Here is a 24,665-nt window from a genome sequence, read left to right as displayed (position 1 = left end):
GACAACCAAAGCCAGAGTTCTCTGGATGACAAAAGAGATAGAGAGTGAAGTAAAGCAGAAAAAGGGTGTGTATGACTGATATTACCCTCATAATACAGGTCAGAGCCAGACTAAATAAATGGAGTTCGGAGGGGGAGTGTAGAAGGAAGTGAGAGAAGCAAAGAGAGAGATATTTCGTATTCCCTGCTCCTGGGGAATCAGCCTCAATTATGCCCCGGGTTCTAATGGCTCCATTGCCATCAAAGCCCTCTATTTCAAAGACTTGATCTTGTGGAGTTATTGGAAATGGATTATTTGCCCTAACAAAGCAATCATTTGAATTCCCTAATGGAAAGACATGGCCAATTCTGAGAGAGTTTGCCATTTCCTCAGGACCTAACTTTAGTTAGAAATTAATATGAACCTTATAAGAAATTTCTAAACCACAATGTTATTTTGAGGGAGTTCTGATTTAAGTGCTACCAGGCCTGATCAGGCACTTGTTGTCACTAGAGACTTAAATCTGGGTTTTAACACTGCTATCAGTAAAACACCCCGTCAAATGTAATGATCTAAAATATATATTTAAATATGAATGTAAGTATAGGATTCTTTATCAACTCAGAAACGTGTTGGGTGCCAACTGTAGTGGATTAAACCCCGTTTAGGGACCATCTTGAAACAAGCGTACTTCTCAGATGATTACTGTCACTTAAGGTTCAGAAAGTGAAATCCCAAATAAGCTGAATAGGTCTGAAGGTCTGATCTCACTCTCCCTAACAGAAAGGAACCAGCTGAGAATATTACTGGTCTTCAGATAGCCTCTTTAACAAGTTTCAGCCAAATTATAATATCCTGGATATTGTGAGTGTGTGGGAATCCCTCCTCAGCAATGTGCCTCTCCACCAAAGGGTGTACAGAAATGGGATTCACAAGTTATTGATACAGAAGACTATGTGAGACAATATAAATTCTAAGCCAAATAGAAATGTATTAAAGAACCAAATATGCAATTCACAATTTGATGAGATAGTCAATACAACTTTAATAGTTCTAGGAAAAGTTAGAAAGTACAATCTTATTTCTAGTAGAGAATCTAATTTTTAAATCCAAATATTAATACAGTAAAATATTTATGTAGCTATCCATCAATTATTAAAGTAACATTCACCTTAAGCCATGAGTAGAAGGCTATTGGGGAAAATCAAAGCTCATGGTGTAAGGGGTAACATATTAGCCTGAACAGAGGATTGGCTGGCTAGCAGAAAACAGAGAGTACACATAAATGGGTCTTTGTCTGATTTACAGGATGTGACGAGTGGAGTCCCGCAGGGATCTGTGTGGGGGCCTAAACTTTTTACAATTTACATCAATGACTTAGATGAGGGAAGCAAAGGCATGGTAGCTAAATTTGCAGATGACACAAAGATAGATAGGAAAGTATGGTGTGAAGAAGTCATAAGGAGTTTGTAGACGATTATAGATAAGTTGAGTGAGTGGGCAGAAATCCGGCAGATGGAGTATAGTGTGGAAAAATGTGAGCTTGTTCACTTTGACAGAAAGAATAAAAAAGCAGAATATTACTTAAATGGAGAATGGTTGCAGAATTCAGAGGTGCAGAAGAATCTAGGTGTTCTTGTGCATGAGTCACAAAAAGTTAGTATGCAGGTATAACAAGTAATCAAGAAGGCTAATGGAATGCTATCCTTTATTACGAGAGGAATTGAACTTATGAGTAAAGATGTTATGCTTCAGTTATACAGGACATTAGTAAGACTGCATCTCGGAAACTGGGTGCAGTTTTGGTCTCCTTATGTAAAGAAGGATGTAAATTTGAGGAGGCGGTTCAGAGGAGATTTACTAGATTAATATAAAAACAAAAAGAGCTGGACAAAACTCAGCAGGTCTGGCAGCATCTGTGGAGAGAGAAACAAAGTTAATGTTTCGAGTCTGTATTATTCTTTATTAGATTGATATCTGGAATGAGTGGGTTGTCTTATGAGGATAGATTGGACAGCCTGGGTTTGTTTCCACTGAAGTTTAGATGAGTGAGGAGTGACTTGTTTGAAGTATATAAGACCCTGAACAATATTAGCAAGGTGGACATGGAAAGGATGTTTCCTCCTGAGGGTGAGAACTAGAGGGTATTGTTTTAAAATTAGGGGTCAGCCTTATAGGACGGAGATGAGGAGAAATTTTTTTCTCTTATAGGGTTGTGCGACTTTGGAACTCTGTCTCAGAAGGCAGTGGAAGTGGGGTCATGAATATTTTTAAGGCAGATGTAAATAGATTCTTGTTAGGCAAGGGAATCAAAGGTTATCGGGTTAGATGGAACGTAGAACTTGAAACACAAATAGATCAGCCATGATCTTATTGACTGGCAGAGCAGGCTCGAGGGGTCGATTGGCTTACTTCTGCTCCTATTTCATATGTTCGCATAAGAGAGTTAGTGAGCTACCTCGCTCAGTTAAGGGGAAAATTACCATTGCTGAGCTCTAATATTTGATTTTTACCAAAAGTGACGCTAAAGTGAATCCGGCAAATATATAAATACAACGCGTTCTTCCAATATTTATAATGTTTCTATAATTTTTATACTTGGGGCTCATACCTCAGTTGTAAGTTGGTCCATCCTCCTTTTAATTTCAAAATAAGGTTGTATTACTGTTAATTGCCAGATAAGATCTGGCTGCATGGCTCATATTGGTCAAATATTCAGGTGGTAGCATAGTGTTGATGTCACTAGACTAGCAATCCAGAGGCCCAGACTAATACTCTGGGGGCATAAATTCAAATCCCACCATGGCAGCTGGTAGAATTTAAAATCAATTAATAAATTTGGAACTTAAAGCTCGTCCCAGTAATAGTGACCATGAAACTCGTCCATTGCCCTAAAAACTCATTTGGTTCACTAGTGTCCTTTACTTGATCTGGCCTAGGTGTGACTCCAGATCCTCAGCAATATGGTCGACACTAAAATGCCTTCTGAAAAGGCCTAGCAAGCCACTCAATTATACCAAGCCACTAAAGTCAAAAAGGAATGAAACCTAATGGGCCACCCGACAACGACCTAGGCACTGGAAATGGCAACAGCACACCCAGCCCTGTTGACCCTACAAAGTCCTCCTTATTAACATCTGGGGGCTTGTGCCAAAATTGAGAGAGCTGACCCAGAGACTAGACAAGCAACAGTCTGATATGGTCATACTCACTGAATCATACCTTACAGCCAATGTCCCGGACACCACCATCACTGTCCCAACGAAAGGACAGACCCACCAAAGGTAGTAGCACAATAGTATAAAGTTGGGAAGAAGTTACCCTGGGCATCCTCAACATTGACTCTGGACCTCATGAAGTCTCATGTGCAAGGAAACCTCCTGCTGAATACCACTTAACACACCCCCTCAGTTGATGGATCAGTATTCTTCCGTGTTGAACGCCAATTGGAAGAAGCACTGAGAAGCAAAGCCATAGAATGCACTCTGGGGGACTTCAATACCCATCACCAAGAGTTGCTCCATAGCACCACTACAGATCAAGCTGGCTGGGCCCTAAAGAACACAAAGGACCTGGCCTGTGGCAGGTGGTGAATGTACTGCAGTGGTTCAAGAAGGCAGCTCACCAAACCGTCTCTAGGTATGGGCAATAAATGCTGGTCTGGCCAGTGATGCCCACGTCCCATGAAAGAATACATTTTTTTAAATTGTTTAACTGTTTCAAGATTACGGATTAATTATAATTCAGTTTGTCTTTGGTTAGCTTTGTCAAACATTCAGTTGTCTGTGGTTTAGGGCTATCAGCATAAAATCATCTTATCAACTATTACATTGTGGTAGCTTTTGTGAGTTTGCAAAACTATGTTATCAATGTTTTAGCCTGTGGTAAACTCCGTGACTTGAGCAGTGAATGCCTTTTATCAGGATTTACTTTTCTAGCTTTAAGGTGAAGTAATCTTTTTCACTTAGGGCACCCTATGACCATTTAGTATTAAAGACATGAACTTTCTTACCTTTTTTAGAAAATGAATTCCTTTTTAGTCTGCATTCATAGGAAAATAAGGGGAAGGCAATGGCATAGTGGTATTTTTGCTGGACTAGTAATCCAGAGACCCAGGGTAATGATCCAGAGACCTGGGTTCAAATCCCACCATGGCCGATTGTGGAATTTGACTTCAATAAAAACCTGGAATTAAAAGTTTAATGATGACCATGAAACCATTGTCGATTGTTGTAAATACCCATCTGGTTCACTAATGCACTTTACAGAAAGGAAATCTGTCGCCCTTACCTGGCCTGGCCTGTACGTGACTCCAGACCCACAGCAATGTGGTTGACTCTACATGCCCTTTGAAATGGCCTAGCAAGCCACTCAGTTGTAACAAACAGCTACAAAATCACAAAAAAGGAATGAAACCTGATGGACCATCCGGCATCGACCTAGGCATCGTCCAGGACAAAGCAGCCCATTTGATTGGCACCACATCCACAAACATTCACTCCCTCCTCCAGCCCCGCACAGTAGTAGCAGTGTGTACCATCTACAAGATGCACAGCAGGAATTCATCAAGGCTCCTTCGACAGCATCTTCCAAGCCCACGGCCACTACCATTTAGAAGGACAAGGGCAGCAAGATATATGGGAGCACCACCACCTGAAAGTTCCCCTTCAAGTCACTCACCATCCTGACTTGGAAATATATCACCGTTCCTTCACTTTTGCTGAGTCAAAATCCTGGAACTCCCTTTCTAACAGCACTGTGGTGTACCTACACCACATGGACTGCAGTGGTTCAAGAAGACAGTTCACCACCAGCTTCTCAAGGGCAACTAGGGATGGGCAATAAACGTTGGCCCAACCAGCGAAACCCACATCCCGTGAATGGATTCTAAAAAAACTCTTTTACCCTTATAATCCTTCTTTATGGCTGTTTTCCTTCATTGGAGAAGAGACTGACCGCTAACATAAAAGGGAATCCAAAAGTCATCTGTAGATGTATAAGTAGTAAAAAGGTATTAAGAGGAGGGTGAGAGTTGATTAGGGACCACAAAAAGGATCCATGCATAGGGGTAGAGGGTACTGCTGAGGTATTAAATGATTACTTTGCACCAGTCAATGTCATAGGGAAAGAGGTAGTTGAGATACTGGGCAGGGCAAAGCGGAGGTATTAGAAAAGCTGGCTATACTGAAAGTTGATAAGTCACCAGGACCAGATGGGATGAATCCGAGGACAGTGAGTGAAGTAAGGGTGGAAATTAAGATATTGACTATAATCTTCAAATCCTCCTTAGATATCAGGGTAGTACCAGAGGACTGAAAAATTGCAAATATTACACCTTTGTTCCAGAAGGGTGTCAGGGTAAGCCCGGCAACAACAAGCCAGTCAATTTAACCTCAGAAGTGGGGAAACTTTTAGAAGTGATATTCCGGGGCAGCAGTCTCTTTGCAACTGTCACAAAGCTTGGATGTATTGTGAGCTGTGATGAAGATATTAGAAGATGTCAAGGGGACATTGACAATCTGGTGGAATGGGTGGACAGTTGTCAGGTGAAATTTAATGCAGAGAAGCACAAAGTAATACATTTTGGTCGGGATAATGAGGAGAGGGAATGTAAAACAAAGGGTACAATTCAAAAGAGGGTGCAGGAACAGAGACACTTAGGGCTATGTAAGCACACATTGTTGAGAAAATAGTTGAAAAGGTATATAGGACTCTGGGCTTTATGAGGCAAAGGGTACAAAAGAAATTATGGAGCTAGTCATTTGGTAGCACAGAACTAGAGTATTGCTGAAAAAAAACATTTTGTCGAAAATTTGCTTCCCGAAATTTTGGTATTGTCACTGGACTAGCAATCCAGAGGCCCAGGCTAATACTCTGGGGACATGTGTTCAAATCCCACCATGGCAGCTGGTGGAATTTAAATTCAATTATTGAACATGGAATATCTCTAATGTTAACCATGACAACTATCATCAATTGCCATCATCTGGATCACTAATGTCCTTCAGGGAAAAAAGTCTGCTGTCCTTTCCTTGGCTGGCTTACATGTGACTGCAGATCCACAGTAATGTGGTTTTCTCTTGACTGTCTTCTGAAATGGCCAGCAAGCCACTCAGTTCAAGGGCAATTAGGGATGGGCAACAATTAATGGCCTTGCCTGCAATGTTCATATTTCATGAAATAATAAAGGAAAAAAAGTTTATGCCTGCATGCAGCGAGATCTGGAGAACATTCAGGCTTGGGCTGAAAAGTGGCAAGTAACATTCGTGCCAAACAAGAGACAGCCAATGACCATCTCCAATGAGGGAGAATCTAACCATTCCTCCTTGACATTCAATGGCATTACCATTGTTGAATCTCCCACTATCAACAACCTTGGGGTAAAAATTGACCAGAAACTGAACTGGACCAGCCTTATGCATATTGTGGCTATAAGACGCTGGGAATTCTGTGGCAAGTAATTCACCTTCTGACTTCCCAAAGCCTGACCATCATCTACAACACACATCAGGAGTGTGATAGAATACTCTGCATTTACCTGGATGAGAGCAACTCTATAAACACTCAAAAAGCTGGACACCATCCAGGACAAAACAGCCTGCTTGATCGGCACCCCATTAAACATTCACTCCCTCCACCACCACAGTGGCAGCAGTGTATACTATCTATAAAATGCACTGCAGCAATTTGCCAAAGCTCCTTCAACAGCACCTTCCAAACCCATGATCTCTATCACCTAGAAGGACAAGGGCAGCAGACATATGGGAACACCACCACTAGGAAGTTCTTCTCCATGCCATTCACCATCCTGACCTGGAAGTATATCACCGTTCCTTCACTGTCGCTGGGTGAAAATCCTGGAACTCCCTTCCTAACAACACTGTAGGTGTACCTACACCACATGGACTGCAGCAGTTGAAGAATGTGGCTCACCACCACCTTCTCAAGGGCAATTATAAATGGGCATTAAATGCTGACTTTGTCAATGATGCCCACATCCCATGAATGAATGTAAAAAAAGACTAATGCAGCTTTTGTTTGGTGCCAATGTCAGCCGTCAGTTCAATGGCAGGATGGCAAAGCAAACAAAGCTGTACCGCTATCTGTAGACCAGACTTGTTCAATCTTAAAAAGGAAAAGAGTAAGTAAAGTAAGTGTTGGTCCTCTAGAGAGTGTCAGTGGGGAGTTGATAGTAGGTAATGAGGAGATGGTGGAAGAGATGAACAAATAATTTGCTTTGCCTTCACTTTAGAGGATACAAAAAACATTCCAGTAATAGCTGCAAATCAGGAGGTGAAAGGGAGAAAGGAATTGGTGAAATTGAAATCACTAGGGAAACAGAACTGAGCAAAATGATGGAGCTGTGGGCTAGCATTTCTCCAGATCCCGATGGACTACATCCCAGGGTCTTAAAAGAGGTGACTAATGAGGTAATCGATGCACTGGTGTTAATTTTCCAAAATTTGCTAAATTCTGGAAAGGCTCCATCAGATTGGAAAGTAGCAAATATAAACCCTCTATTCAAGAAGGGAGGGAGGCAGAAAACAGGAAACTATAGGCCGGTTAGCTTGACATCTGTCATGGGGAAGTTATTAGAATCGATCATTAAGGAGGCTTTAGCTGGGCACTTAGAAGACCTCAAGGCAATAGGGAAGAGTCAGCATGGTTTTAAGAAAGGAAAATCATGTTTGACCAAATTATTGGAGTTTTTTGAAGGAGTAACATGCTCTGTGGATAAAGGGGAGCTATGGATGTACTGTACTTGGATTTCCAGAATGCATTTGATAAGGTGCCACATCAAAGATTATTACAGAAAATAAGAGCGTATAGTGTAGGGATAACATATTAGCATGGATAGAAGATTGGCTGACTGGCAGAAAGCAGAGAGTATGCATGAATGGGTCCTTTTCTGATGCAGGATGTGACAAGCGGAGTTCCACAGGGGTCTATACTGGAGCCTCAACTTTTTACGATTTACCTTAATGACTTAGATGAGGGGAGTGAAGAAATAGTAGCTAAATTTGCAGATGACACAAAGCTAGGTAAGAAAGTATGTTGTGAGGAGGATATGAGTAGGTTGCAGATGGATAAAGATAGGTTGAGTGAGTGGGTAAAGATGTGGCAAATTAAGTTGTGGGAAAATGTGATCAGTCACATCCTGGCACCTTGAGAGGAAGAACAAAAAAGCAAAAAATTACTTAAATGGAGAAAGGCTACATAATTCTGAGGTGCAGAGGGATCTAGGTGTTCTTGTACATGAGTGACAAGAAGTTAGTATGCGGGTACAGCAAGTAATTAAGAAGGCTAATGGAAAGCTATCCTTTATTACAAGAGGGATTGAACATAAAAGTAAGGATAAAAGCAAAATAGGGCGGATGCTGGAAATCTGAAACAAAATGAAAATGCTGGAAAAACTCAACAAGTCTAACAGCATCTGTGGAGAGAAAAAAAGAGTTAATGTTTTGAGTCCTTATGACTCTTCTTCAGAAGAAGAATCATTAAGAAAACATGAAATGTTAACTCTTTTTTTTCTCCCCATAGATGCTGTTAGGCCTGTTGAGTTTTTCCAACATTTTCTATATAAGTTAGGATGTTATGCTTCAGTTATACAGGGCATTAGTGAGACCACATCTCGAATACTGCGAGCAGTTTTGGTCTCCTTATTTAAGGAAGGATGTAAATGCATTGGAGGCGGTTCAAAGGAGGTTACTAGATTGATACCTAGAATGAGCAAGTTGTCTTATGAGGAAAGGCTGCACAGACTGTGCTTGTTTCCAGTGGAGTTTAGAAGAGTGAGGGGTGATTTGATTGAAGTATACAAGATCCTGAACGGCCTTTTCAAGATAGACATCGAAAGGATGTTTCCTCTTTTGTGTGAGTCCAGAACTAGGGGGCACTGTTTTAAAATTAGGAGGTCGCCCTTTTAGGACAGAGCTGAAGAGAATTTTTTTCTCTCAGAGGGCTGTGCGAATTTGGAATTCTCTGCCTCAGAAGGTGGTGGAGGTGGGGGTCATCAAATATTTTTAAGGCAGAGGTAGATAGATTCTTGTTAGGCAAAGGAATCAAAGGTTATCGGAGAGAGAGGGAATGTGGAAATCGAAACACAAGAAGGTCAGCCATGATCTTATTGAATGGCGGAACAGGCTTGAGGGACCGAATGGTCTACTCCTGTTCCTATTTCTTATGTTCTTTTTGCATGGGGGGATATGTTTCAATTTTTCTCACACTTGGGTGGCTGCTGAGCAAATTTCAGAAATATAAGGTTTGGCACATCATTAAACATTAATATCAAAAAAAAAGCTGACATATGAAAAAAAACAACCTGCTGAGCAAAAAAAAAATAAATTGATTATTTATTACTAATTTTTTTTAAACCAAGATGACCATTCAAATGTGAAAGGGTAAGAGTGTATGTGTCCAGCTCACTCCCAGTCTCAGGCTGCTCACTTATTGACCCCCATCACTGTGAGAGTGGGTGAGAGTGCCTGTTGGTGTGTGGGACGTGAGGGTGAATGAGAACCCTGAGACTCGGAGTGAGCCAGACACACCCTCCCCTCCCTCCTATCGCTTCCCCTCCATGCTCTCTCACCCTCACACACACTCACGCTCTCTCGGTCTCTTTCACATACAAACACACACACACACACACACACACACTCTCACTCTCTCTCACACATACACCCACACTCAGCCTCTCTCTCTCTCACTCTCTCTCTCACACACACACACACACACACACACTCAGCCTCTCTCCCACACACACATATACTCACCCTCTCTTTCTCCCATACACACACATTCACCCTCTCTCACACACACAAAACCTTTTACCTCACACACACACGCCCTCACTGTCACACAAACTACACACACACACACATACACACACACACACACACACAAATACACACACACACACAACCCCTCTCTCCCTTGCACACATACACACACAAATAGACACACACACAGTCAACCTCTCACAGGCACACACACTCTCCCTCTCACAGACCCACCAGACACACACACACACATATAAACTCCCCCTCTCAGACACGCCCACACACGGATGCCCACCCAGGGAAGCGTTGAGAGCCTGTTGAACATGGGGAGGAACTGGGGGAACACGGAAGGAACCAGGGTTTGCACCCAGAGCCAGGAGAACTGGGGAAACAGCCAGAGCCGGGTAAAAGCATTATAAGCTAGGGGAGAGGGCATGTTGAGCTGAGGTCCCGTGTGCTCCAGAGTTGCCAATGTTCACAGCCTGTGTCTCTTTCATGTCTGCTGCTGATAGGGTCGCTATTAAACCTATCAGCAGCAAACACAGGAGAGAAACAGGCTGTTGGTGGAGGAGCAATCCCCCACAGAAATCTTCAAACTCACTGACCCATCCTATTGACATTCTCAACAAATGCTCCGGGGGACACATGGAGGGGTTTCTTGCTGCCCATGGGCCATGGGTTGGACAAGCCAACTTTAGACAATCCATGGTTAGAAAAGTTAAGACCTATGGGTGTAAGGGGAATATAATGCATGGATAGAAGGATGGTTAGAGGTAAGAAAGATAGGTGTAGGATAAAGGATATTTTTCAGGTTGTGCCTAGTGGATTTTGTCTCTCACTTATATAACTGATCTGGACATAGGCAGAAAGGAAATAACATGAAAATTTATCATCGATATCAAATGTGGGGTGCAGAAACCTGTGAGAAAGAATGTGAAAGAGAGCCAGAGAATATAAACATGCAAGCAGATAGGGCAGACACAGAGAAAATGCAGCAGCATATTTTATAGAAAAGAAAGCATACTCTGAATGCCTTCACAGCGGAGAAACTGAGAGATACAACATAGCCCAGTCAGAGTGCAGAAGGAAAATGAAATCATAAAAAGGCAAAGGCTGGATTTTCTGGCTGCGCTTGGCAGGACCCAGCTAAAAGTCCATTGATATCCAATGGGACCAGACAATCCTGGATACTGGTGAGGTCGGAAAATCCCACCAAAAAGGTTCTTGGACCTATACAGAGGAATAATTAGTCTGAAACAAAAGGCAAGGCTGACTTTGTATGTGATGTTGGTTAGGTTAGATTGGAAAACTGCACGTGTCTCTGCACACACCACTTTAGGAAAAATATGAAAATGGCAGAGAGGGTACAACAAAGATTCACTAGAATGATGACATTATGAAAAAGAATGAGAATTATAGATTCTTTCAACAGAACAAGGAAATGAAGAAGCACTCTCAGAGAGATTCTCAAAATTATAAAAGATATTGTGCAAGTAAATTGTGAAAGGCTGTTTCTGCTGGTGCTGAATTAATAACAGGGGGATATAAATCCAGATTATTGCTCTAAGAAGGAAGCAATTGTTAAAAAAATTTCTTTTCACGGTGCATTACTGGAACATAGATTGCTTTACCACAAGCGTGTTTGAAGACTAGATTTCGTGCTTGGAAAAAGAAGTTGGGGACAGAAATCATGAACGCAGTTTGTACCCATTTATTGTAAAGTAGGTGACCCTACTAAAATTCCAGGGTGAGCTCCAGACAGCAAAAAGACCATTACGTGGAGCTCAATTCTTGGGCTGTGGAAACGAGTGAATTTTAAAAATCTGCAGCAATTGAAAGAGAAGGGATAGATCTTAATTTTGTGTGATAGCGTGAAACAGATGCTAGCAAATCGACAGCCCATTTTACATTTCCCCTGATTTTCACTTCCGCTGCAGTCTTTTGTCAGGTATGGTAACCTGGAACAGGGTTTCTGCATCAGTGGGGCAAGGATATGTTCTGCAGTTGTCCTACAGCATCATCTTCATGTTATTTTTGCCCCTATTACTGGTCTGCTTGCTGCCCTGGAGACTTTCAACTTCCAAGGACATTTCTTTGTATAGCAAAGCTAAGCAAGATGTAACACATAACTACGATCCTTCAGACCATGGATGTAACTCATAACCATGACCCTTCAGACCATGGACACAGTATGGACTCTGCACATGGCCCGCGAGTGATAGAGCTAACGGTGACAGTTCTGACTTCTTGAATAGGAGCTCAGACTGCTGCCATCTTGGTCCTGGGGCCCAGCATTTCCTCTAGCTTGAAAAACCTTAAGGAGAGTGTGAACAAAGGCTTCACGTGCCTTCCATCAAGTCTGCACTCTGTTGTCTGAGTGTCAGTGGGTCATGTGAGATGTACATGATATCCACTTTCAGGATCTGAGGGAGGCCTGTTCCCCTGACTTGCTCTCTCAACCAGTATCCGTGTTAGTATAGACCTCCAGCTGGGCAATACTGCCTCAAGTCCAAGCAGCTTGCAGACAGATCACCAGTGGCCAGAGCTGCTTGAGGTAGCCCACCACCGTACTCTCTGTTCACCGAGTGGAATTTCTGTAGCTTTCCACTTCCCAAGCTGGAGCCACTGAGGAGCTAACACAAAGCAAATTAGAATAAGGTCACAAACACACAAGACTGGCACTAGCTGTTTGTACAAGGATGGTTTGTGGTTATTCAAGATCATTGTAACCATTTGCCCAATCAAGACAGGAATATATTGGAAAAGTGAAGTAAACTGTTTTTTTTAAGATTGCTTTTGTTCAAATGAAAGAAGGGAGTGTTGGTGCTCTGGGGGTGGAGGAACTTTTCATGAGATCTCTCCTCAGTAATTTTCAGCTTTACAGCTGTGGCAGCTTCAGTTCCTATACCCCTTATTTCTAAGACTCCCCCCATGCACTCACCAACATGCACCCGTTAAACCCCTTCCATTTCACCACCTTGTCACTTACCTTGACAGGGACAGTTCCCCTATATCTCTGGCAGCGATCCACATGATTTCCGACACCTGCCCACCGATTGTCATGATCGTCACTGGCTTCAGAAGGGAGTCTGATTTGGGATCTGGGGGAGAAGTTAAAAAGGCTCAAGTTTCTTGTTGTTGTGTGAACTTTTTGCCCATCCCATCCATGCTGCACTCACCCTGGGCTAAAATTAGGGATCTAGTTTTTACAGAACACTGAGTAGAAAATTTAACAGCTTACCTCTTAAACAGGGAAACACTTTCAAAATGCAGCTCCTAGGGTGCTGAAACTACAGTTAGTATGTTGAAATAATTCAAAGCTCAGATGAATATGTAACCATAGACAATGTGAAATAATGCACAATTGGTTAATGCGTGCATGAACTTTGTGAGCTGTTGCTATTAATTAGTAACAGGAATGCTATGAGTACATAAGGGCCTGCATGGATTAGCTAAAAGCAGCTTTTGAGTATTATATGGCTGCGGTTCCAATCAATTTTTCTTGACTTTTTGCCATTCTATTTCCTGTTGTTCTGCATTGTCTTCGCTGATCCCAGAACAATCTCTCATGTAAACAGCAGGGTACTAACAAGGAACTGTAAACATTGCAACAAAACAAAACACAAAGTCAGCCTCTTTGTAAGAATTTCATTGGACATGGCTGTTCCCTTGTACCCATTCAAAATGGATTTTGAAGATAAACATTGCAATGCCAACATAAAAGTCAGGATATTGCATTACATATTCAGTTGCATTTTTTTTGCATGTGTTCTACAGATTTAATAAAGGCAAGGCATGAAATATAAATAAATACTCCAGCACGCAAGATGTATCTGGTCAGAACTCATAGGCAGAATTAATTGGGCAAAAATAGGTCAAAGACCTGTTCTCTCAATTGTGCGGACTGTAACTTCGGGTGGAGCGGCAATTGAGTCGGATTGCCACTCCACTCGAAAGGTCTTACCCTGAAATCCAGGCGATCATATCTCGCCCGACCTTCCGACTCAGGCCGGGCAAGATCTGGGCAGTGCAGGGCCTCCAGTCAAGGGCTGTAGAGTCACAGGTAAGGAAGCCACTAGCTGCCGTAAAGCAGGGAAGTTTAAAGGTCCAGCCTGGTTTAAAGATTCTTGACAAGCCTGGGCGAAGGTAAGTGTGTAAGGTAGGATGCGGGCGGAACGGGGGTGTGTTGAGTTGGGTCAGGCCCTGTGGAGGGGCGGGTGTTGTCAGGTCAGGCCCTGTTTGAGGGGGTGGGTGTCGGATCGGGCCTTGTGATGGGCGTTGTCGGGTCAGGCCCTATGGTGGAGAGGGTGGGGGGCGGTGTAGGGCCAGGGCCTGTTGACAGCTTGGTGGGGTGACACTGGTCGAGCCTTGGTGAGGGGTGGGTGGGGGGGGTGTGTAGAGGTGTAGAGTCAGGCCTTGGGGTATAGGTGGGGGTGAGAGTCTGGCCTGGTGGTCGGGGAGAGGTTGGTGGTGAATCTCTCGAGGGGGGTGGGGGCATGAGTCCTCATGGCGATGGGGGGGTCGCATGGGGGGTGGAGGAAATCCTATGAAGAAGGTAGTTGGGGGTGTGGGGGAGTTCCATGGGCAGAGGGGTAGCCAGGGTGTGGGGTGAGTCCCCTGGAGGTTTAGGGTGTGGAGGGAGTCCTGTGACGGAGTTGATGTGGTACTCAGAAATTAGAATTGGTTTTAATTCTTCTAACTTTTTCTGAGTAACAATTGATGTGACACAGTCAGAACCATCTGAAGTTGGTGATTTTAATCATATTTTCAGATGATTTCCAGTGCAGGGCAATTGCCCATCGGAAGTTTGCACTTCTGGGCAGTTGCTGTGCAATCCTTACCTGGGAACTTCCAGGGAGATCCCCTGTGTATCTTTGGGGTACCCTCAAATACAGTGCCCTGAAGTTTGGAAGCTCTGGCCCTTTGCACTACATCCATTCTGTGCCGACACAGTTAGTTGGAAAATCTTTTCTCAGATGTAACATAGGCACTGTCACCCTTATGAGCAATTCATAATAGTTATACACATAGCTTAGATATAATGCATGTTCTAACCATTTCTAACTGCAAAAGGCAGTTGGAGTCTTAAAGTCCTCATTTGCATTTTAAAAGGGACTTACACCCTAAAACAGGCAGGCGCTTCAGACACTTTCAAAATAGCGGCCATCCAATTGGGATAAATGAGCAATAGGCTACCAAGCCTAGTTTGTCACTGCTACATTAATGCCAAGAGACTACAATCAACCCCTCTATGCAAAACAAGTTTTGCCTGCCCTCAGTTTCAAATCTCTTATCTTTCATCTACTACCCTAATGAAGGGATTTCATTCTCTCAGCATCCAGAAAGTGGGATTATTTTGGTATTGTATGATAGTAATGGTGCTGTCAATTGAGCTGCCTTTTCTACATCTCTTTTGATTAAAGTCAATGGAAATAGAAATTAGGAGAGACGTATAACGGCATGCTGAATCGACAGCAGCCATTTTATACCATCACCCAAATTCAAAATTACCTCTTGGGTTCTTATTGAGCAGATTAATCACTATCTTCCCCAACATTCTCGTTAATTTTTTTTTAGTGGTTGTTAGGGTACACAATTTAAGGAAAATGTATAAATCTAGGCCAGCTTTGCAAACGCAAAAGCAAAATACTGCAGGAGCTAGAAACCTGAAATTAAAGATATTTGGAAATACTCGGCAGGTTTGCCAGCACCTGTGGAGAGACAAACCGAGATAAAGGGCTGGATTTTCACCGGGTTGAGATCACCTGTGAGCCCTCTGAAAATGGCGGGCGAGTCCCGATTCCAGGGTTCCGGACTCCATTCTCAGGGTTTCCGATTTTCCAGAGTGTCTTTTAAGGGTGCAGGCTGGTTCTGGTTGTGAGCCCGCACACTGCACTCCCAACCTGGCCGGCTCCACTGTGGGGATAAGCTTGTCCTAGTCCTCCACAGTTTTCATGAAGTAGGGCCAGCTTTTCAAAGATGTGTCATTCACAGCATCTCAGGTGAACCATAGGCTACATGAGGGAACCTTTTGAAAGGTACGTTCAAACTGTCATCCTCATGAGCCCCAGTCCCTATGGGCCTCATTCCCTCATGCCAAGGTATACCCCCTAAACAACCCCTGTGGCCCCTCATGCCCCCCATGCCAAGGTATGCCCCCATCCACCAATCTATGACCCTACATGCCCCCTATGCTAAGGTGAGTCCATAAGGCTGCATCCCCAGTGCCAGGGTTTGATACATCTGCTCTGGGCTGGAGAGGGACTTGCTGCGGCAGGGGGAGGATCCAGTTGTCATGGTCCACGCACCAATGGATGTGGTAACAATGACATAGATAGGAATAGGAAACAGGTTCTGCTTTAAGAGTATGAGCATCAAGGAGCTAAATTAAAAAGCAGTACCTCAAAGGTAATAATCTTTGGATTATCACCGGAGCCATGGGCAACTTGCAGTAGGGTAAATAAGATTAGATAGTTAAATGTGTGACTCAAAGATTGGTGTGGGGGAAATGGGTTTTGATTCATGAGGCACTTGCACCAGTACTGGGGAAGGTGGGAGATGTTTCAACAGGCCAATGGATTTCTGGGCTCTCAGCTAAACGTTATTATGCATTCATGGCTGAAAGCCCAGGCATCCATTATAGTACTGAAACAGCTGTACCCCAGGGAAAACATTGCTTGATTGACAGCTCTGGCCCTCTGACCTATGCTGTCAATTGCATAATGTTTATTTACACAAGATAAAGACGTTTAAAATGCTTGCAATTTCTGCTATTTATACCTTAAAGGGTCTGGATGTTTGACATTTTTATTGGGATATCGTAAAAAAGAGTTTTTTTAAGAAAGTGGCAAGTTATCAGTTAATGATTGTTTTTAAGCTTTTTTTACACATCCGACTGTCATTATATGATTTATTAGATACAGTTTATAGTGGGTGAATGGGCATGGAAGTGTCATAGCTTGGCATGGAGGGGCCATAGGGGATGGGTGGGCAGTATGAGATGGCATGGATGGGGCATGGGGATCATGTGGGGTTGAGTGGGTGTGAAGGGTGAGGGCTGGAGGACCATTCTGTTTTTATTATAACTGGGACAAAGTCCCACAGCACCAGGGAAGCATTTTAAACAGCCTGGCTCTGCACCCGACAGCCCCTGTGGCTGCACGCTGCCCACCCCCCCACCCCCCAAACTACAACCCCCCCCCCCCCCCCCCCCCCCCCCCCCCCCCCCCCCCCCCCCGCCGTCCCCAACAAAAAGAAAATCTCATCCTTGCAGGCACTTTTTCCCGACGTGGGTGGGCTGAGCCAGAAATTCTCCCGACTCCAGTAACCTGCCTCGAGGATGAAAACCGAGCCCATTGTTTCAGGATGGTTTCAGGACCTTTCATCAGAACAGTTTTTCTCTCCTCTCGCAGAATCACTTCCACATCCACCAGTGACCTGTTCTCCAGATGCATTTCGATGCCTGAATGGACATCAATGCATTCACCAACCATGGAAATGTGATGGTGAAGAAGACTGTGCAGATGGAAGCGATGAATTAAACTGCCCAACAATGATTCCAGGTACCCTGCCTCCTCAGGATAAGTGTGGAGATAAAGAATTCCAATGTTCTAATGAAGAATGTATTCCATCATTGCTCAGATGTGATGGAGTTCCGGACTGTCCTTCTGAAGAAGATGAGCTTGGTTGCTGTAAGTCCCAATTATTTGTCCCTAACTGTTTATTTAAAAGTCACCATGCAGATGTTGCTACCAAATTTCAGTTTTCTTTCAATAATGTTAAAAACAACCTGGCACTGCTAACAATATGTCCGAAAAATTTACTGGGCGCAAGGATGGCACCTGCCTGAATGGGTAGGCCCAATGTGCACCCAATATTGGGCCTCACTTAAATGAGGCGGGCAAGCTGTGGACAGATGCCTGCTGGTCTTGGCAGGAAGTTGGCTGCAGACTGAATTTGATGCCCTGTTGCCCTCAGGCCATTAAAGGGGAAGCCAGTGCAATCAGGAGTCGGGAGGGGTAACTAGCAAAGGAGACAAAATTTGTCCTTAGATCATATAACACTGAAATCTCTTTCCTTTTTGGCTAAAAAATTCTTATTTTCCATGGCATAAGAATGGAAAAAGGGACCAAAATCCATGGGATTTCCCTCAGGGTTGAGGGCGGGGAGCAGTGATGGATTGCCGACATCTACAGCAGGCACAAGCATAGGAATTTCTTGGAGATTAGAGGAGAGCCTAATGACAAGTGGGAAGGCAAATTGGACACCCATTTTGAAAGAACCATTGGCTCTTTGGGGCTAGAGGCCAAACGATACTGCTTTGTATAGCAGATAAAGAGCATTAACAGCAAGTGTCATTCCATTATGTTGGCCTATCAGACATAGGGTATCAGCTGTATTTCTAGGCCTGGGGGCGGGGGGTGTAGGGGATTGGTTTGGGGTGCTGTACTCGTGACATGCCAGGGAGATGATAATGACCTGAATTCTGAAATGCAGATGTGCTGTGATATTTGAAGCAGACTATTGATTGTGTACCTGCTTGTCTGTGGGTGGGCAGGGGAGTGGCAAAATAAAGCCTCCATAACATCTTAGTATGGCATAGTGCCACACCAGCTGCTACAGAAATAGTCTTTACACAAAGGTCTAGGATAACTACACTGAGGTTATGAAATTAAAGTTGTAGTTCTGCTTGATCAACTCGATGAGGTGAATGAGCAATATCACAGTTGCTCATCGGAAAAGGAAATTTATTCTCATGATCATCGTCCTCAAAGTATCTGGTCTGCTCACTAACAAGCATCTCATGTTCCATAATGTTGTCATCCAACAGATAAGCATTGTTACCAAGCAACCGCTTGATCTGCTTTGGTCCAGATAGAGATGATGCAAATTTACAGTCGCAATTTGGCTGTTTGATGTGAACCCAATCTCCAATTTCAAATCATAGCTCTCTTGTGCCTGTTAACTTGTTTGCTTTTTCTTTACCTTATCGTTTTGTGATTTTTTTCTGTTTTTGCTCTGACATTCTCCTTGAATTCTCAGTGGCATGTGAAAGGTACAACCTATCATGAGTTTGGCTGGTGTCTTTCCAGTCAGTGAATGCAGGGTGGATCAATATGTGCGAAGTAGGATATGAATGGATTGTTCAAATGTTTTCCTCTCTAACATACTAGTTCTCAGGCTGTTCTTGATCACCCTGTTAAATCGTTCAATGGCACCATTCGATTACGGGTTGTATTGCAGTATCAGGTGGTGATGAATTCCGTAGATTGACTAGAAATAAACTGCAGTCCATTGTCTGTAGTGATAGCCTCTGACAAACCCCAGATTGTGAACAACCTGCCTAAAATCTCAGTGACCAAAGTGGTGGTTATGGAATGCTTTGTAGTAATCTCCAGCCATTTGCAATGAAGATCATGAACGACAAGCAAAAAACATTGATTCCTATGGGCTGCTTGCACTTCTCCAAAAATATCAACTTTGAATAGTTGCCATGGTTTTGTTTTCCATGGGGTCAGCTATGGAGGCGTGGGAGATGGATGGATTAAGAGATTTTTCACTGAGTGCACAAGCTACAGAGTTTCTGACGATCCCTTCTATATAGGTCTGTTGGTGGCCACCAGACTGCTTTATGGGATCGCTGTTTCATCTAAACAACATCTGGACATCCTTCATGGGCAAGATGCTTTGCTGTATTGCATTTGGGATAACTGCACTTTAATACAGGTGTCATGAAACAATGTGAGTTCCTCATGTACTCTGTGGTGCTGGGCCAGTTCTTCCTCTATTTTGCAAGGTCACTCAGTATTTAGGTACTGCCTTACACCACACTGTCCAATTACAGATTCATTATGCTCTGCTGTTTCCAGATGGTATCATTCATAGTTTTTTTTCTAGATAAGCAGACTGTAACACTCCTAATATGAATACACAAAATTGCATTTTATGAAGAAAATAAAAGGCATCATCAAAACACAGATAAACTCTGAAAGATTAGCTCATCATGGCACATCTGCAGATAATGAGTAACATTACTTAACAACATATGATAATAAAATAGTGACAACAAATATCCAAGCATGGTTCTTCAGAAAACTGAAACAGAAATATTTGAAAGAAATAGCCTGGCGAGCCTGCTTGTTGCTGCTGTTCTATACAACAGAAAACTAATGAGATCATATAGTTTCAAGTGAATTTTACTTGTCTCTTCCTGTCTTGTCGCCCAGCTCCTAATAAACATTTTGTGAAGGTCTCATTCAAGGAATTGGGTGGCTGAAAAACAATGGAGGGATTTGAAGGTGAATGGGATAAATGAAGCCAGTAAAGCCTTTCAAGGATGGAGGTGATGAAACTGTGGATGAGAACTCATGTTGCAGCCTTCTGAATGAAGTCTGTTTTATTGAGAATAGAAGTAGGAGAGTAGAAGTAGGGAGGCTGGCAGAGAGTTTTCCCAAAACCAAACCCTCAATAATGGAATAGATAATGTTTTCTACAGACATGGGGGGGAAAGAGGGACAGAGGCAAGCAATCTTTCAGAAGGGAAACACTGATAACCTTAAGGGAACCTTGATAATAGTGGCAGATAAAGATCTGGAAGGCAAATTGAAGTTGAGGTGGAGTACCACCATGAGAGAGTCACCTTCAGCTTAGCCTAAGGTAGCAGTTGAGCAGGTTGGTGAAGTAGAAATTGAGATATGCGGTTTTGCCAATGTTTATCTGAAGGAAGTTTTGTGCTTATCTCAGATTTAATGTCAGATATGTTGGGAATATTCCTAAATCAATGGACAAAATGTAAAGTTAAAACTGAAGGTCATCACTGAACATGCATAAACAGCTGTCATACTCTGTCTTGGCTTATATCACCAAGAGATAGAATGTAAATAGCCTATTTAAAATAGGTGAATAAGCTGTATGCTATCAAACCTTAGACAGGATAGTTAAAGAAAGTAGCAAGTAGAACACAAAGTGTTAATTGGTTTGAGAAAATTGGAGGAAAGAAGATTTGAAGAATGAAGTTAAAGGATCATGAACAGATAATCACAAACAAGAGAAGAAAATTGAATATTAAATTGTTATGACTATTAGTGAAAATGATTTTTGGGAAGATATTTATCAAAGAAAGAGTAGGATAGATGATGTGACAGTGAAAAAGGAAAACCTATTAGGAATCTTAAGGATGTCAACAGTGGCCCCAAGGACGACAATAAAGTGATCAGGAAGGCATCTAAATTTATAGCGGAATGCATACTCCACTAGTTAAAACTCTTTAGGAAACTGGACTGTTTTGGGAGTTTATGTGAAACCTGGAATAGAGCAGCATCAAAAAATCATTATAAACAGTAATTAAAGAGCATCCAGTGAGAGCTAACACACTCAGTCAAAACCAGTAGATGTGGTAGAGGAATATGGTCTTGTTGCCAAGGCAGCATGGAAATGAATGTGGTCTGAGTCCTGTACACTATTTGAAGGTCAGCTACAGCAGTAGAGTAAGATAGCATAAATTGAAATAAAAAAATGTTAAATTGAAAATAATTTTTAAATGGAAGCTCTTTATTCAAAGAATACAAATTACTTGGAATAATGTAGGAGGTAATTTTGAATCAAATGTTTAGGGTATTCAAGATGCAGATGGATTTGAGGTTGGGGGAACTGAAATTCTCTTATACAATTTTTTTCACCTGCAGCTAACTACTGGAGGAGGGGGTGGGGGAATAAAGAAATTATCCATTATTATTTAAGCATAATACTATGAGACAAGGACCAATCAACAGTAGTTATTTGCTTCAAAAAATGACAAAGATTAAAATGACAGGAGCTACATATGCTTCTAAAAGTGCAACAGATAATGTAACATAAGAATGAGGCAAGATATATTTTCATTTAATTTATATCCTGTTTCACGAAATACCAACATTAAGATGTAATTATGCATCAGTGTGTAATAAAAGTAGCACTGATTGCCAGCCAGCTGAATTTTAATGCAAGTCTCCAGCAACCTATTTAACTCTTAAGCCTACAATAACAATTCCGTATTAAAAATGCACAAATAAAATAAAATATAATAAAAAAGTACAATAAGAGTGCATTGTTTCATCAGTTTGCTGAGAATAATGTGGGTATGGACAGATTTACAGTTTCATGGAAATCTCCAAAATCCACTCTATTTTACACAGCAAGAGTAATTTCCCAACTCATTTCAGCTGCCAATGCACATTTTTGCAGCTACAGAGAACATCCATTATTGGAAGGTTATGGCTACAAGAGCCATAAAATGAATTTGATATGAGAAACTCAGACTGGCAGACAATACAACTTTGCATGTGTTTGTACCAATGAAACTGGATTAGATAGAGGTTAGTAAGAAGATTAACCTCTGCTTCAATTCTGAGTCTACACATTTTCATGTATAAATAAAACTGTTGCATTGAGTAATCAATGCAGCAACAATGCACATTTGCATGACTGGATTATAAAAGAAGGCCACAATTTTTCTTTCAATTAGTAACTTCATTATGCTCAACATTATTGAACTGAATGCCATGATCCATTCTGTGGTGGAACACTTCTAGTGACACTTTTTTTTGCTTTTCATTTAGTCTTGTTGCTATAGGATGATGTGTGTAGTTAGTGTGTCATCACACTACACTTTTCCATAAAGGACATCACAATCTGTCTTATTATTGTACAGCACTTTGCTTTTCTTTGCAGGACTGGTGTCAGAAATTGCTGGCATTTTGCTCATGAGATTGTAAGTACTACAGTAACATCCCTTGCCTTCTTACATGTAGCAGGCAGGCAATTGCCTCAATCAGTTTTTAATGCGACAATATGACCCTGAATCAAAAAAATTGGTCACTGCATATTGAGTGCATGTTCGTTATTCAAAACTCACCCTTCTTCAAATTTCTTTTTAAAATTTGGGGATGGCATTTTGAGTAACCTATGGCCAGAATTTAACGTCTCGCTGGTAGGCGAGCGGCCGACGTCATCCCGCACACGAGCAATCTTCAGGTCAGTGGCACGCACGGGTGTCGGAGCCATGCCCACCAACAATTAAGGGGCTACTTAAGGCCATTAAAATTTGACGATTTTGCGCTCGTCGCTCGGGCAAAACAGGCCCAGGCGGCAACCCACTTTTAATGAGAATTCATCCAAGGGTGAGATAAAAATGGTCAGCAGCATTGTCATTCTGAGTAGTGAGGAGTTTAGGAGATAGTTTGCGCTGGGTGCTTATTTGAACATGACAGCTTCATCTGAATGAATGAAAAGTTTCATTCTTAACATTTCTAGGCTTCATTTCAGCACTCATTGGTGTCTCCAAGGCCCCCCGATGATTTTGACTGTGTGGACCATTCCAGGCACCAGACTGCCTTCCCTTACCCTGGTAATAGGGATTGTGTCTCCGCTGACAGCACCTCCTCTGAGGAAGAAGAGAGGGGCAGAAGGAAGACGAGGCCAGGTGTCCCAATGCAGCTTACAGGGGTGGGACCTGTGGGAGGAGAGGCACAGGGACAAGGGGTGCAGGATGGAAGTGGCCGCAGAAGGCGCCACTATCTTGCTGCCAGGGTTTACAGGCGGCGATGCAGCGACCTCAACATGTCCGAGGTGCAGTGCCGAAGGATCTCCACCTCTCCAGGGAGACTGTGACCTCCATTTGTCTAATAATTGGGCCTGAGATCACCTCCAACTGTGTGGGTGGACACCCCATGCCAGTGGCTCTGAAGGTCACTGCGGCCATCAACTTCTATGCCTCCGACTCTTTCCAGGGGTCAGTGGGAGATCTTTGTGGAATCTCCCAATCAGATGTCCACAGTTGCATCAAGCTGGTGACAGAAGCTCTGTTCAGGCGGGTATTGACCTTTATTCATTTCTTTATGGATGACACCAACCAGGCTGAGCGAGCCAGAGGCTTTGCAGCAATTGCTGGGTTCCCCCCGCATCCAGGGTGCAATAGACTGCATACATGTGGCCTTCAAGGTGCCAGTGGGTCAGCCGGGTGCCTTCATCAACAGGAAGAAATTCCACTCGCTGAACATCCAGATAGTGTGTGACCACAGGATGCAGATTCTGCAAGTCTGTGTAAGGTACCCTGGCAGCTTCCATGATGCTTACATCCTGAGACACTCCCAGGTGCCGAGGCTGTTCATTGTTCCAGCTCAGCTGGATGGCTACTGGGTGTCAAGGGCTATACATTGAAAAGGTAGCTTATGACACCTCATCAAAAGAGGTAGAGCAGTGTCATAATAGGAGTCAGGCCTCCACAAGGGCGGTGATAGAGAGCACCATAGGTCTTCAGAAGATGCACTTCCGATGCCTGGATTGTTCAGGGGAAACACTACAATACCCTCCAGAGCGGGTGTCACTGATAGTGGCTGCCTGCTGTGCTCTCCACAATCTGGCAAGGGGAACCCACTGGAGGAAGAGGATCTTGAGGCAGTTCCATGGGCCACAAATGATGAATCCAGTAGTGAGTCAGAAGAGGAGTAGGGTGAGGAGAACGCTGAGGACATGGAGGCAGACCTCTGCACCCTTCAGGGAGGCAGGGATACCAGGGATGCCTTGATCTAACCCTCCCTCAGTTAGGCTGCCAAAGATCCGCTTCCACCTCATGTCAAGGCTGCCGCCTCTATCCCAGATGTCTGAAATGACCCTTTCATTTGAACTCAAAGTCCACTCAGTGCCTGTGCAATAAAGTATCGAGCCATTCACGTCCAGCATGAGATACTGGCATACCCTGCACCCACAAAACAAGTGAAGCATACTCAGGCCATTACGACAAAAGCAAAATTTATATCATGTTGGCATTCACATCAAATGAACATAACAATATATGGTGTTAATGGCCACATCAGTAAACATATTAACAAAACATGACAGAATAGAAGATCACCTCTTGTGCTCATGATG

At 43.0% G+C, this 24,665-nt stretch overlaps 1 protein-coding gene across 1 annotated transcript in view; it reads left to right on the top strand.

Moving 5' to 3' along the window:
* Positions 1–24,665, top strand: part of malrd1 (MAM and LDL receptor class A domain containing 1) — a 290,471-nt gene that overhangs the window by 219,764 nt on the left and 46,042 nt on the right. The window contains exons 21-22 of the mRNA XM_041183945.1: positions 14,063–14,075; positions 17,171–17,449. Coding sequence (XP_041039879.1) covers positions 14,063–14,075; positions 17,171–17,449 — 292 coding nt within the window. The remainder of the gene's footprint in view (positions 1–14,062; positions 14,076–17,170; positions 17,450–24,665) is intronic.

The sequence above is a fragment of the Carcharodon carcharias genome, chromosome 3, assembly GCF_017639515.1.
Source record: "Carcharodon carcharias isolate sCarCar2 chromosome 3, sCarCar2.pri, whole genome shotgun sequence".
Lineage (NCBI taxonomy): Eukaryota > Metazoa > Chordata > Chondrichthyes > Lamniformes > Lamnidae > Carcharodon > Carcharodon carcharias.
This window is presented reverse-complemented; position numbering and strand designations above follow the sequence as displayed.